Source organism: Trematomus bernacchii, unplaced genomic scaffold (genome assembly GCF_902827165.1).
Source record: "Trematomus bernacchii unplaced genomic scaffold, fTreBer1.1, whole genome shotgun sequence".
Lineage (NCBI taxonomy): Eukaryota > Metazoa > Chordata > Actinopteri > Perciformes > Nototheniidae > Trematomus > Trematomus bernacchii.
The window spans coordinates 1,888,989-1,903,887 of NW_022987593.1; the positions used below are offsets into that span (position 1 = coordinate 1,888,989).

The 14,899-nt window shown below is 40.8% G+C and overlaps 1 protein-coding gene across 2 annotated transcripts in view; it reads left to right on the forward strand.

Moving 5' to 3' along the window:
- palm3 (paralemmin 3) overlaps window positions 1-14,899 on the forward strand; it is a 33,144-nt gene that overhangs the window by 7,787 nt on the left and 10,458 nt on the right. The window contains exons 2-4 of one of the 2 annotated variants that reach the window (XM_034130201.1): window positions 8,972-9,020; window positions 10,537-10,589; window positions 13,220-13,300. In XM_034130201.1, the coding sequence (XP_033986092.1) occupies window positions 10,545-10,589; window positions 13,220-13,300 (126 nt within the window). In that variant the 5' untranslated portion in view covers window positions 8,972-9,020; window positions 10,537-10,544. The remainder of the gene's footprint in view (window positions 1-8,971; window positions 9,021-10,536; window positions 10,590-13,219; window positions 13,301-14,899) is intronic. The other variant, XM_034130200.1, reaches the window with a different exon arrangement.

The window sequence follows — 14,899 nt, forward strand, 5'->3', positions numbered from 1 at the left end:
GTGCTGCTACAGCTCTGTTGTGTGCTAACTAACAAACCTCCTGAGCCAATGTGCATTGTTCGTCCAACAATTCATTTTTTGTATTGGCTGGACTTCAAGTCGGATCCAATTCACGCCCTTTGGTTTATTGTATTCCATGGCACTGTGGGAACACCACCCATTTCAACCTGCTTCCCATTAGTAGATGAACCTAACAGCGTGGTGAGTGATTAAATCTCAGAGCAGCACGAATGAATAAGCTGCAGCCAGCAATTTCAATGAAGACTCGCGCTGACAGAGTGCTTCACTGAGCAGAGGAGGCAGAGCACGTTTGGGTTTAAAAAGTTGCTTTGCCTTTTTATTTCAGTGACATTTGAAGCACATTTGAACTTTCAGTTACATTTTTGTTTTCATCTCTGTCAAATGTTGTGGAATACATTCGGTGACAGCCGTTACTTTCACTTTCTTTTCATTTGTGTATTATTTTTAAGTCAAATTGATGCATTAATGAAGTAATACAATCTAAGACAATAGTGAGAAATCAAATGTTCTCAGTGCCCATGCATGGTGACATCTTTATGTTGTTTGAAGACAACGGTCCATCTTAAAGACATCCAGTTATTTTTGGATTAATGGCATTGACAAGGTTACTGTCACACCACAAGTCTTGTGAAACCTCTGTGCAAGTGTCTGCATGTGAGAAACTGTCAAAATGCAAACTGGCATATATTGAAAGCAGCGTCTTGATGTGTTTCTTGGAGCTGGGTTTCGGTGGGTGCTGGATGAATGCTCATGTTGTGTCACAGCCTCGAGTGTCTTGTCAGGACTTGTCAGAGCAGGTGTGACAAATCTCTGACCCCCCTCTCACACTGCCTTCTCTTGTTTATGCTCTCATTCGGTTCTCTATTGGATTTTCCATTTGTATGATGTCATGTAATGTCTCTGTTTCTTATCCTTCACTTTCATTCTCTTACATTTTCTCGCTGCTCTTCATGGCTTGTCAGCTGAGAGACATGTGAAGCAGGTCATGGGGACTCATCTTGTGTCGGTCCAGGATCTTGCTCTTAGTTTTGTTTGAACAGAGAGTTTATGAAATATGCAGTGTTGATCTTTTACTTCCTTTTCTATTCATCTTTTTCTCTCTCCCTCCTATTTCATGACATTTGACACCTTCACGCCGAGACTTAACTTATCTTAAACTGTCTGCGTTTCCCTTAAATTACAGGTACATGTAAGCTGCTTGAAACATTATATATACAGCAGTGATGCATGACCATGGCACTGTTTACCAAACTCAAATATATGGTTAAAAGGCTATTATGACTTCAGTTAGCCCTGAGCGGCTCCGAACTTTGCCCTCAGCCACTCTGTCTATGTTTCCAGTGAAGCCTGAGCTAGACTGCAATCTTTTCTAATATATGTCTTTAAAATCTGTACAACATATATATTACCCTCTCCTTAGGCTCTTAATTTGGATATGTATACAACACACTTGCTTATAAGCATAAGTCAAACCCAAATGCAATAAAGCGTAACTCCACATTATATTTTATGTTTTTGACCTGAACACATATTCACATGGATTTTATTTGGCATATGTTGTTAATACGATTTTTTTTTCCCAACCAAACACGTTCTTTGTGAAAACCAAATAGTTGATACAATTACCCTTTCAATATAGGACGTGCAGAGATACTTTTATGTGTGATCCTGCAGCCTGAATTATTAGAACATTTGAATATTGTTTTGAATTCTCTTTATATGCACAAGGAAGTCCTAATGCTTGATATTCTGAGGAAATCAACTTTATATAGATGTACTGTTTTGTTGTTTTAACTCAACATGTTTAAACAAATCATAAGCACAATCCTAGCTATGCAATTTCAGTCTTATAATCACTTTTCAGCTAAAAATATGAGTACATACGAGCGTCCATACATAAGTTGAGCAAGTTCAGGAATATGTTGTAATTTAAATTATAGTCATTTTTGAAACGGAGCCCTTCTGGGAAATGCATTGGTTACACTTCGACCAATGCACAATGTGGCTTCTTCACAGTTGAATTAAAAAGCTAATCCTGCATGTTAATAATACTCAGTGAGCCAAAATGACTCATTTATGCTTCTGCTTCACCATCCATATGTATGTTCCGGATGACCATGTTAATCTCTGTATCCCCTCTGCTGATTCGATGTGTTGATGACAAGGTTTTCTACAAATGGTTTGCCATGCTGTCACTTTTGATCTGCTTAATGGCAGCGGAACTGATTTTCTCACCAAAATCCTTCCACACTTAATATTTTAAATGTGTGCTGCAGATGGTGATTTTAACATGGCTAGTGATCAGAAGTGTTCCCATATTGTGAACCACACAGAGGGCAATATCAAGCAGTATGCATCCATAAACAATATTGAGCTAATGTCAACCATCTGCATGTTTTGGCTTATCGGAAAATGGCTGACAGCATAGAATATGTCAGTGGCAAACACTAAGAAAACCTAGTGGCTAATGATAGTCTTTGTCTTTTCAAACCTAACCTGTTTAATTCAGTTCAAATGAGCTCTGGTGCATTTTCCAGTTTTAGGTTGGGTTTTTTGTCTTTTCAGCAAGCTAACAATCAATTAATGAGCAGTGCTTTTAAATGTTATAACCTCTAACCAAAACTGGGCTTTATGTTCCATAACTCATGTCTCACTGGTACCTGGAGCGACAATCATTTTTCATGCAGAGCTGTTTCACTCAATCACACCTTCTAAAGTAAAACCTGAAAACTGTCGATCACTGCAATTACATTTCTGCATCTGAATCCTTGTAAAATGTACACCTCCTGGTTTTCATTATAGTTAATCAATACTGTATAAGCACAACATTGACCAAAACTATAAGGAAAAAAGAATACTAATGTGCAAGTTTGAATTCAACCCTAGACGTTGATAGTTAAACTTGTAAATGTCTTTCTGGAAAAGCCTGAACACAGATCAGATTGAGAGCTGTGGGTGTGTTGTATATACGGTATTTTAACGCCCTAGGATACTGTAGGCTAAGCCCAGCCTGCCTACCGTGTGTGTGTGTGTGTGTGTGTGTGTGTGTGTGTGTGTGTGTGTCCCACTTATCCCCCTTGATTCCTTTATATGGCTGGAGAGACAATAGGAGAGCAAAGGAATTTGTTCTTTTGAGATGCTATTGTTTCATCACTCTCCTTTCAACACGATTTAATTAGATTGTCATCGCACTGAACTTGCTTCAGTCTAAACGCTGAACACTGCGACCTGTTGGCACATTGCCTTTGCTATTCCCATCGCAGCAACGCCTTTGATGCTCTCGGGCGCATGTGTCCCGTTGTGATCATTTGTGCAAGGTTATTGTACAAAACTGCACAGTTACCAACCAGAAAAATATGGGATTTTCGGTTAATGATGTGTATTGTTACTTTACATTACTTGAACCTCTGTGTAAATTCAGAGGCTGTACTGAAGTTCAAGTGTCATGCCTGTGATCAATTACTTGGAGTAAATCTGTGATGTATGTTGTGTACTTAATCCCCAACACGCTTCACAGTCGACTACATTGTTAGCTATGTGATGTGATGACACACATATCACACATTAACCTTCCATCTCTCACACACACACACACACACACACACACACACACACACACACACACACACACACACAGAGCACTGGAATGCAGTGTTTTCATTCCCCCGACCCGGACTGTCAATCAGAGAAACTTGGCTGTGTGCTGTTGCAGCAGCACCTTCCAAGCTGCACAAATTCTACCTCTACACACAAACACACACTCACAAACACACACCTTCCCACTCTGTCAGATTTATTTCTATCTAGATAAGCAGGACATCCATCTCCAACAATGCAATTTCTGCTGCAGTCTGTAAAGCAACTGAAAATCAATAGCTGATGAAAAAGCACTTTAAAACAATCCTCTCTGTCCATCCCCTCAAGCTAGAGAGTTACTGCTTCTTGGAATGCTCCGTCTCTGATTGGAGATCTATCTAGGTATTTATTTTACAGTTAGTTGGCCGTCTGTTTAAGGCCGGCTCTTCCTGAGCAATAGCCGGTGACGACAGGAGAGGATGTCCTGGTTCAGAGATCAGGGTCGTTGCGATTGCATGTTCGCTCTCTAATCGTCTGGAGGACAGCGATGTTTGTGCTCTTCCTGTTCCCAAAAACATGGGTGGAAGGATATTTTAAATGTATTGACCTTGGATTACTCTCTGTCTGTCTCTGTCTCACAGGCCTGAAACTGTCCTTTAGCCACTTTCTCTGCTACTATCGTGTCCGCTTCTGCTTTTTCCAGTCCTGTAGTTTACATCTTATACTCTTGTAATCCCAGAGAGTAAAAAGATTTGAAAAGAGGGTAATGTTGAAAGCGTGATAATATGACATGTAGAAGCAGCGCTGTAATTGAGCTTCGAGCAGATGAACTTCACTTCAAAGCAAAGTAAATCCAGCGTGGCATCACTAATACTGGTATTAGAAATTAATAAAACTATTAATGTTCGTTCTCAAATGCGCTTACAGCACTGTATGTGATTGAGAGCATACAGACTAAAACTCCAACCCTACGTCTGCCTCCCACTCTTTCTCTTTCTCTCTCTGTCTTCACTATAATCATCCCCCACCTCCATCCCATCATCTCTCCAAGAAATGGAGCAGAAACTTCAAAGTGCAGAGAAGCAGGGTGGCCAGCGGTCTAACAGTAGCGTAATTGCATCACCACACAAAAACAAAATGTCACTAGGTGGCCTTTTAATGACTCCCCCACACCCTGCCCCCTATAGACCTGAAGCTATTTAAGCAACTTGGTGTACGCTGTTCAGTAATCATCAGTATTTACAAAATCAGCCAATTCAGAAGACTGTTGCTTTCTACATGCCTTCCTGAGATTACCTGCATCATGAATGATAGTAAACTAAATATCCAGGACTATAACAAACGCTCAACTTGCATACACCTTCTTTGGCTAAGAAATATATAACATTTCACAATTTTCTGACATTTTATTGACAAAACATACTTATTTGAGTCTCTTGTTCGACTGTTCACAGCTTTCACCCTGTACTCTAACCTTTCTTATAATCATATGCATCTATGCTCGTGTTTGAGTGGTGTGTTTTTAGTGTCACATATTGTGAAATGGGATTTAAATTCCTCAAACGTATGCGTTTCTAAGATAACATATCTACATTTTATCTGGTTTGGCTCCTGTATGCCACCACTGATGATGCCTCTCTTACAGTCTTAGCGTTATGTTGCTAAAATGATGACGAGTTTTCTTGACACACACTATTTGAGTTGATTTCAACACCAAAGAAAGTTAGAAAAATATCTCCTAATTTGTTGATTGAGAAAACAATAACAACTCAGCAGCCTCTTCCCTTGTGGGGCGGCTGTGGCTAAGTGGATAGAGTGCTGGACTTTGAATCAGGGGATAGCAAGTTCGAGTCCCACTGCAGTCAGCATGTCGTTGTGTCCCTGGGCAAGACACTTCACCCCAAATTGCTCCAGTGGGGATTGTTCACAGTACTGAATGTATGTAAGTCGCTTTGGATAAAAGCGTCTAACAAATGTGACATGTAATGTAATGTAGGAGTAGTATTGTTTAAGATGTCATTCTTACACACACTGATGGCGCATTTCCACTGCAGGGCCTCGCACGGCTTAGTACGGTATAGTTAGGCCTTGGTAGGCAAAAGTTAAACAAGTACAAACCACAGATTGTCTGTGTCATGGCGAATACAGTGGCTGGTTTATTTATGTCTGTATAGGCCATTGTTGTGAGTGTGGACGGTCGGAGCATATACACTGTTAGCTTAGCCGATCTCCATTCAGAAAACACGCATTTTAAAAGGTTTTTCGCCTGCCGTCTTGTCTGCAGACTTGTCAAAGCATTAATTCATGGTTTTTACTAACCGGTATCAGTATGTTGTTACTTCGGCATCATTTTGAAACGTAAAATATGTTCATTATGTTGTAGTTGCCAGCGATTCTCTCACTAGTTTAGCATACTCAGCCCGGTTGTTGGCCCGGAAAGAACCTCGATTTTGGAGAGCCAGAAAAACTGTGAAAAGGTACCCGCTAGCCGGAACTACGCCTAGTGGAAACGCAACCAAAAACGGGCCGGCATGCTTAAACCGCGCTCCGCGCTGTAGTGGAAATGCGCCATTAGTGCACTGCCTATGAGAGTAATACAAGAGCAGTGAGCTGTGGTACTAAATGATTATAATAGTTTTTCATACCAGACACCCCACTGCTATTCCATCTGTTCCCACATAGCTAATGTCACCACACCGGCTCTTGGCATATAGACTTCATGGCACCCCACTAGGCAAATATACATTGTTATATAAACATGCACACATATGCTGAAGGCAAATATACATTCTTCTGCAGCAGGGCAGGAGGAATGTTTCATGCTGATATTTTGCAGGAAGACTTTATGACTGAGAGGCAGCTAGACCTTCCTACATTCACACTCTTAGCTCTCGTTATTCAGAATAGGGCTGCGATACAGCTCTGATTGTTTACAGTTCATTCATTCTTTATTAATCAATGTAGCTGTAACCGTTATCGGTTGACTCAATGGGTTGATGACCAAAGTGGAGTCTCAACTTTTATATTGATATTCATATTTTAATGCAAAAATGTCAAATATTTACTTCTTAAAGGGAAACTCCACCAAAGCATAAAAGTTTACAAAAAATCTGATACATTTCCTCAAGTGCGTCATTGTCCTTTGGTGTTGAAACCCAAAGGATGGAAATGAAGAGAATTCTTGGGGTGTGGAGTTATAAAATGAGCATACCAGACATTTAGCAGACTGTAACCCGGTCCACTTCTCTAGTTGAGAATAGAGCATCGATGCTACATTAGCCAGTATTAGCTACTAACATAACCGAATCATTGAGCACACTATCGACATTTTTGCATTGTGGGTAATGTAGGTGGCTTATTTTTGACATGCAAGAAGATTGGATTGAATTGATAAAACAGACACCTCATTAATGTCATTAGTAACACGCTATTTCTACTACAGTATGGCGAGTAGAAAATATCAACAGTGAAACGGATTATCTTATCTTTGCAGCACTGTACACAATGTACTTTTCTGTTTCCAGTAGACTACCATTCCTTGTGCCTGTTCTCAGTTTTTTGTCTTTGGCCAAAACACCTTCAGTCCATTGTGTGACTCAGTGTGAGTGGGATAAGGGGAGGGAGCATCAGAGACTTGGAGAGACCCTTAAAGTGTGGGAGGTCATACCATGGTGGTCAAACAGCCTACAACTTGCTCAAATGGCAAGTGCCTGTGTAGGAAACAAATAATTTCCTTCAAAACCAAAAAATCTGTCAGTTTTAATCAAACTGAGGCTAATTTATTCATCAGGTTTGGCCTGTAAAAGGTGTTACAGGTGTCAATAATTGAACACCGTAGCAGCCGAGCTGTGTTCATGGCCATGTGCCATATTAGTGTTACTGCTGCTGTTTGTTTGTGTATATTATATCTAATACGTCTCAGAACCAGAGACAAGGGTGTAGGAACAAGTCCCACACATTTATGGGTTGCTGTGCTTTCTGAATACCACAAGAGGGTTGTGGGAGTTGTGTGAAAATTCACAGTTAAGGTGCAAAGATTCATGGTCAAAGTAAAGATTTCACATTAATAACACTTCTGATTGGTTTTATAGTGTAGACACAATCAAGAAGAGGCAGGATTTATATCTAATCCTGAATGGTCGTAAATATCTCTGACAGTATTATCTCTCCATATTGTTATTTTACAATTGTTGCTTTAGTCTACATTACATTTATTTCGTCCTGGAAATGGACCCCCTCTCTTTTGTCTTCCCTGTTCTTTCCAAGATAAGTCTGAGGGGATCACAGGATCATTTTACTTTATTTTCTGATTCTGGCTTTCTTTTGAAATGCTGAATACTTTTACCTGTTTGGAAAATAAAATACTGAGGTACAAAACTGAGCTCGCTAGGGATGTTCGTTCCTTTTTTGGTTTGCCTGATCGCTCTTATTCCTCTACTCCTCACCCTCCGTATTCGCTGCCTTTTCTCTCTGACTTCTCTTTTTATCTCCTGCAAAAGAGTATTACAATTATTTTATTATATGATATCAATCTCCTTGCATTTTAATTATAGAAATATGTCTTAAACGGTAAATAAACAAAGCAAAATGTGTGTTGTATGAGAATATATATTATAATAATACTACATTATTACGCTATAATTATGCTAGGTGTTTTTGTGACATTGCTGAATTGAGCTTAGGTTCCACTGTAATTACCATAAACAATGCAGGATAAGTCTCTGAAGTAATGACATCGTATGAAACGGATGAGGTCAGTCTGTATTTGTGATAAACAGCACAAGGACATAATGCTACTCCTATCCTGGGGCCCTGGCCTCTCATATCCATTACCTTCGCTCTTGCTTTGTTTTTCTCTTAATCTCTTCATCTTGTCCAGTATCTCACAAAGCTGAGATTCCCTTTCAATAAAAACGATCAACACGTTGAACATTTGGTTTGAGCAGAGACAGATTGACCTGAGTTTGCTTGACAATAATTAGTTTACTGTGGAAAACATAAGAATTCATCACAAAATATGTAAATTCTTCAAATTGTTGAACAATGTCTTGTTTCTGTTTGTCCCAAACAAGTTTTGTTCTCAGGTTTGGGTCACAGGTCGTCCCATGTCGTGGACATTAGGGGATCTGAACTCCAAACCACATTTCCCGTCACCTCATTTCCCCCTGTGTCTTCACTTTCTCTCCCACTTTTCTTCCAACCCTCTTGACTTTCTTTGCTTCTTAACTCTTTGACTTTGTCAGCCTTCCCTTCTCTACCCTCCTCTATCATGTCTAATTATCGGAGTCAGTGTGTGTCTACGGGGAGCTCCTCAATACCTCCTCATCAAAGCCTCTGTTTGTGTTTGCTTGTTTATCTCTGGCTGCTATTCTAGGCGCTCTCCTGGAGCCCTGATGAGACTCCTCTCTGCGGAGGCTTATACTGTAAGCTGTCACTGCACCTCCAGTCATTCAAAACACTGCCAAAATGATACTTTTTTTGGTCTCTTTTTACCTCTGATGTTCTTGAAGGGTATCTCGTGTCCCTCAATCTTTCTAAATATATTACATATGAATACTCTGATTTGTCTCTCTGCTGATTCTTCCTCTCTCACCACTTTAGATTTGGAGAGAACTCAGTGTATTTAAAAGTATGTTAGAGGTTGTTTTACCATCAAAAAAAATCCCCTTCCCTGTTCTTCTTTCATCCTTCTGTTTTCCCCCTCCGTACACAGTGCACCTACATTCTTATATTGTTTTATGTGGGCCCTTTTTCTCCTTTGACCCCGCCACCCATCCCACACCTTGAGGACGCTGCAGGAACTCTTTAGGTGTTTGTTAGGAAAAGTTTCTCAGTATGTTAACTACACCCCTTTAGGGCCTGAAAGATCTACCGTATTGGAAGAGCAACAATAGCATCAGCTCTACTGAGTTGCCTTCTGGGAGGAAATGAGAAACCTCATTTGTGGAGAATGTGAGAGTCGGATGTGGAGAGGGGGTTTTAGGGAGAAATAAGTTATGTGACATATCAGCTTATTTTGGCAGTTTGAATGTGCTCTTTTTCCAAGAACTGGAAGTGTCAATGTGAAGTTGTAGGTAAGGTAAGGTCACCATTTAAGTTGTATCTTCCTATTAGTGTCCATAGACAGTAGCTTGTCTGAGGGTTTGCATGTTATGCATCTGGAAAATATTTTGTTTGTGTATTGCAAAAACGCATTTTACGCTTTAGAGCTCTGTTATGGTGATTAGTGACAACGGCTGTGACAGTGTGTTATTTGCTACACAAATGGGTCGCTGTTTTGCCAGATCTCCCCCAATATGAGATCTCAGTTGCTGTGATGGCTAAATGTGTTTTTTGTGTAGGACAGATTTCTTTCAACACACAGGATTGCCAGTGACTGGAAGGTTGTTGCTGCCATTGAGTATAAAGTGCCAAGTACTTGTGTTTCCCCTTAAATTATTCTCATAATTTAAGTATTTTGTCTGAAACCCACCTAGTGCAGAATTCCATGTGGGCCAAAAATAAGTGTTGCTCTCCCGAGGGGTTGACTAAAAGCAGAGTTGTGGCGTGTGACTGCAGGATTCACTAACGAATGAGTTGCTGAGAGCTGGTTGATATGTATGACTTCAGTCTATTCTCTCTCATGTGCCTCTGAGTTTAAAGAAGCTCAAATATTTTCCTTATTTTCCTTTAGTGTCAGCTGCAGGGGAAAACAAATATTGCTTATGCTCATTTTCTTCCGGAGGCTGTGTCATGACAGTAACATAAGGTTTAATAAGGGGGAGATGTTTTCGGAAGAGTGGGAAGATTGTGGGTCATTATTCACAAAGGCACATGATACTTGACTAATAACATGCTTCACGAATAGCAATATTCTTCTTGGGAATAAATGGATTCAGTTGACACACATTTGTTTAACCTCTGCTCTCTAACCTTCACCCCTGTCTTGTTGTGTTACAGGTGCCAGGATGGATGAGACGGAGAAGTACAAACAGCGACTGGAGGCTATTGCTGTGAGTCGACACGTACACACACACATGCAGCTTTCTCTGTTTGAACAAATCCAGCGACTGATGTATATGCGGTGCTCTAATGCGCAGCCGGCATCATGAATAGACATGTTTAGGTTAATCACAGCTGGCAGATGGAAGTGGAGTCTCAAAGAACTAGATTGAAGTTGTTATGACGCAGGCTTTGGGGAAAACAACATGAATCTGAATGTGAAATGCTTGATTATAATCATCAAATTCCATGATTTCTTTCATTGAAATCTGAAGAAATGGATCATTTATAAGAACCGCCAGAGATTTTTTTATACCTAAAACCGCCACCTGGTCAAATTGACCCGCTATTAGAATGCATTGATTTTCAAGGTAAAATGTTCTTTATTGAACAGTGAGTTTTGATCGCACAGGGATGAAACGTATACCAATATAATCTGTGGACTCTCAGGGCTCGACATTATAAATGGCCCGCTGGCCCGGAAGCATTATTTAGACACCGCGGCCAGCATAACGTACTTTCAACTCGCCCCACAGCTGTTTGCTGCGGAGCGCAGCGTGAGCAGTCTCCCGTGAGCGGGAGCACACTCCTTCACTACAGACTGTCTCTATCTCTCTATCTCTCTCTCTCTCTCTCTCTCTCTCTCTCTCTCTCTCTCTCTCTCTCTATATCTATATCTATATCTATATCTATCTATCTATCTATAACTATCTATCTATAACTATCTATCAATATGTCTATCCATCTATCTCTCTCTCTCTCAATCTATCTCTCAATCTATAAGGAACCGCAGTAGACAAAAGGCGTTGCTATAGCAACACGTCATGTTTATATGAAAAGGGGTGGGGTCAATATGACCCGCTGGGCGGAAATAGGTATAAATGGCAATTTTTTTGGGCGATTTCTTCAATCTGACTTCATATTGACAATTTTTAACAACATAGGGTGCTACATAACACACTTTCAGGAAAAGTCACGGACTGGAAGACTTTAATATTTTATTGAAAAAAAGTTACACACAATAAAAAACAGCTCTGGGTCAAATTGACCCGATTGGCGGTTCTAGTGTTAAAAACCAGAAACATTAGATGCTGTCATATTTCAGCAGGAAACATTGTACCAACCTAGTGGGAGGTGATTTACCATAAACCCTGCGTAGGCAGTCAATGTGTTTTAAAGAGCTAAGCAAGCTGCTCAGACTGTAAAGAAACCAAAATTAAATGGAGAATTTGTGAAAGTAAAATGTATCTCACAGAGTAGAGGCTTGAAGTTTAGCCTATTGGAGCCGATGGCAATACAGAACAGAAAAAAACATCTAGTCCATTAAAACTTGACAAACTTTATTTGAAAAGTGTTGTGGTTTTTATGTTAATGGCCTTTCAAGACGACATTTTCAACATATAATAATTTCTGCAGGATCTCCTTGACAGTCTCTTGGCAACATCGCTCAAAAAGTGAAATCACATTTCATACAGTTACAAGACCGGTTTATATAAAGCTCTCTTCTTCTTGTGTGCTTCAGATTTGTCTACATACAGCAGGGGTGTCAAACTCAAATACACAGTGGGCAAAAATAAAATAATCGGTACTAGTCGAGGGCCGGACTGGTTCAATGTTTATTGCAAAACTTATTGAAATGAACTTATTGCACATATTAAACCTGGAACTAACACAGCTTCAAAAAAACAATTTCCCTCAAAGAAAAAACCAAACATGCCCTGTTGTCTCAAAAAAAAAAGTGCAGAAGGAAACATCCATTGAAACTCAGTTTGCTGCTGTGATGCTAGTTTAAGCCAGACACTTGGCATCTCATCTTGGGTGCAAGTTCATCAATGTTTGGGCTCAGGCTCTGAGCTGAGGAAATCCTCAGGATTGATTGAAGGTGTGCGTGCAATATACCGGCGGGACAGATCTAATAGTAATTAGAAATTATCCTGCGGGCCGAAATTAAATCCACCACGGCCCGGATTTGGCTCGCGGGCCTTGAGTTTGATATGTGTGACATAGAGAAAGAGAGGATAGAGTGACTAAGCTCTCTGAGCTGTCCCTTACTCCTAAATAATTTATTGAGTGTGCAATGTGGTAAGCCAGGGTGTCCCTAGTCCCACGAAAACAACACCAGGTTGCTATGGGGACAGCTGCTCTGAGCATTATGGGATATAAAGTGCACCTGATGTCTATGGTGGCAGTGTCCTTGTGACAGATGGTTGACAAGGTGTCCCTGTTCTACGTTTTCCCAGTGATGTTTTATTCACTGCCACCTCTACTCCATCTTTGTTTCATTCTCATTAATTTACATCAGCTTGTTTATACATCTGACTGTTGAACTCAATTGTTCTACATTTTTCCTTATTTGAATAAAGTTGTACTCCTCTTGCTCTCTCTCTCTCTCTCTCCGGCAACTATTAAAAGGAAAAATGCAAAATCCACTTTTTTGAGCCTTGCTCAAGGGCACCACGGCAGGGCGACCAAGTAGCAGTCCACACTCCATATTTAGGTCTGGTCGGGGATTTGAACAGGCGACCCTACGGCTCACAGTCCGAGCCCCTACTGACTGAGCCACTGCCGGACCATTTATATGTCTACATCCACTCTCTTTCTTTGCAATATCCCCCTTAACCTCCCTCTCTTCCTCCATCAGGAGAAGCGGCGGCTGCAGGAGGAGCAGGACCGAGCGAGGAGAGAGATGGAGGACGAGAAGCTCAGACTACAGCAGCTCAAGGTCTGACACACATACACACGATGATACCCCGCCTCATTGGTACACACACACACACACACACACACACACACACACACGCGCGCGCAGCCTTAATTTCACTCAGCAGAAACCCCCGCAGACCCATTCCAGCTTGTTAGCAAGCTCCAAATGAATTTTGTTTTCACACACACGCACTCTCTCACACATAGATGAACTGTATAACCTCACACACTTCCTGGTTCTTCCAGTTTCTCACAAGGTTAGAGTCAAGCCTTCCTTTGCTGATATATATTTTTTTTTATGTGAGTGTATGTTTACACACTGTGCAAGTCGCAGACCTGCTCTATTGTTTTCGCATCATTTCCAGACTGGCGTTCCCACTTCCTACTCCACTGTGCTACGCTGGCCTGGGGCACATTCCTCAAATTGTGTGAAATTTGCACAGCATGTGTTTGTGTGCAAGCGGCTATGAATGTGTGTGCCGGTGTGGTCATGCAAAAGAACATTTTGCATATGCTCATCATATTTGTGTGTGCATTTATGTTTGTGCACCAAACACAAACTGTATTTACAGTATACCATCATCTGCAGGAGGCTTCAGAGATTAATTTTAAAATGATTATGTTGCTCTCTCACAGGAGGTGATATCATAATTGCTTATAGTACATTAATTAGCTTTGACATTGACTTTCACCCCAGGGTAGATGTAAATATGTGATATGTAGCAGCAGCATATACAATAAAGCTCCTGGCCTGCAGGAAAGTTTACAGAGGGCTGAGTCCAGTCAGCCAAAAGCACAGAGGGGGGGGGGGGGGGGGCGGGACAGAGCGAGACTTGTTCTGCTGTGCAGGAGAAAACACAGAGATGGTTTTGTGACGCTTATAGTTAGGCAGGTAGCTACCGGCTAACAGTTGCCAGATTTTGGAAACATGGGGGCCAACAGCTGGAGGGGAGTTTGAGTTTTCATATGCTTTAGTAGTCAGAATCAACACCTGGAGTAGCTGCTGGGTATTTTTTTACTGGAATGTATTGCATAGTGATAGCCACATTGTGATAAAAACTGTAATCCTGGCTGTTTTTATAGATAAGATTGACTACATTAAAATGTCCATGCAGACAGACTGTGTTTTTGCTTGTCAGGGTCAGAGTCAGACCAGCGTTCGTCGAGCTGGCAAGAGTTCTCTGTCTAGCTCAAGGGCACTTTAGCCTTTGAACCAAGGTCAACTGGTTGCAACACGGCTGTCATACTTACTAAGGCAGCCTGCAGCCCCTGTTATTATTCCTGACGTACAGGGAAACAAAATTGTTTAAAATGGTGAGGGAAATGTCTCCTCTCTCACTCGCATGCTTACAACTATCACGATTAAGTGTACAACCATTTGAAAAGTTTCCATTAATTTAAGGCAGATCATTTCTTAAAGTGGAAGTTTTTGAGTGAAAAATGGTATGCTTGGTTTGAAACACTGTCAATCATTTTCCGTTTACCTTTATCAGCAGGGTTTTCTTTCTGACGGTGCAGAAATATATCACAATGTTTGTTTGGATTTCTGGATGCAACATTAATGCAGCTTTTGTTTAAGGACAAAAAACTTTAACTTGTTCCTTGTTAGTACAGTACA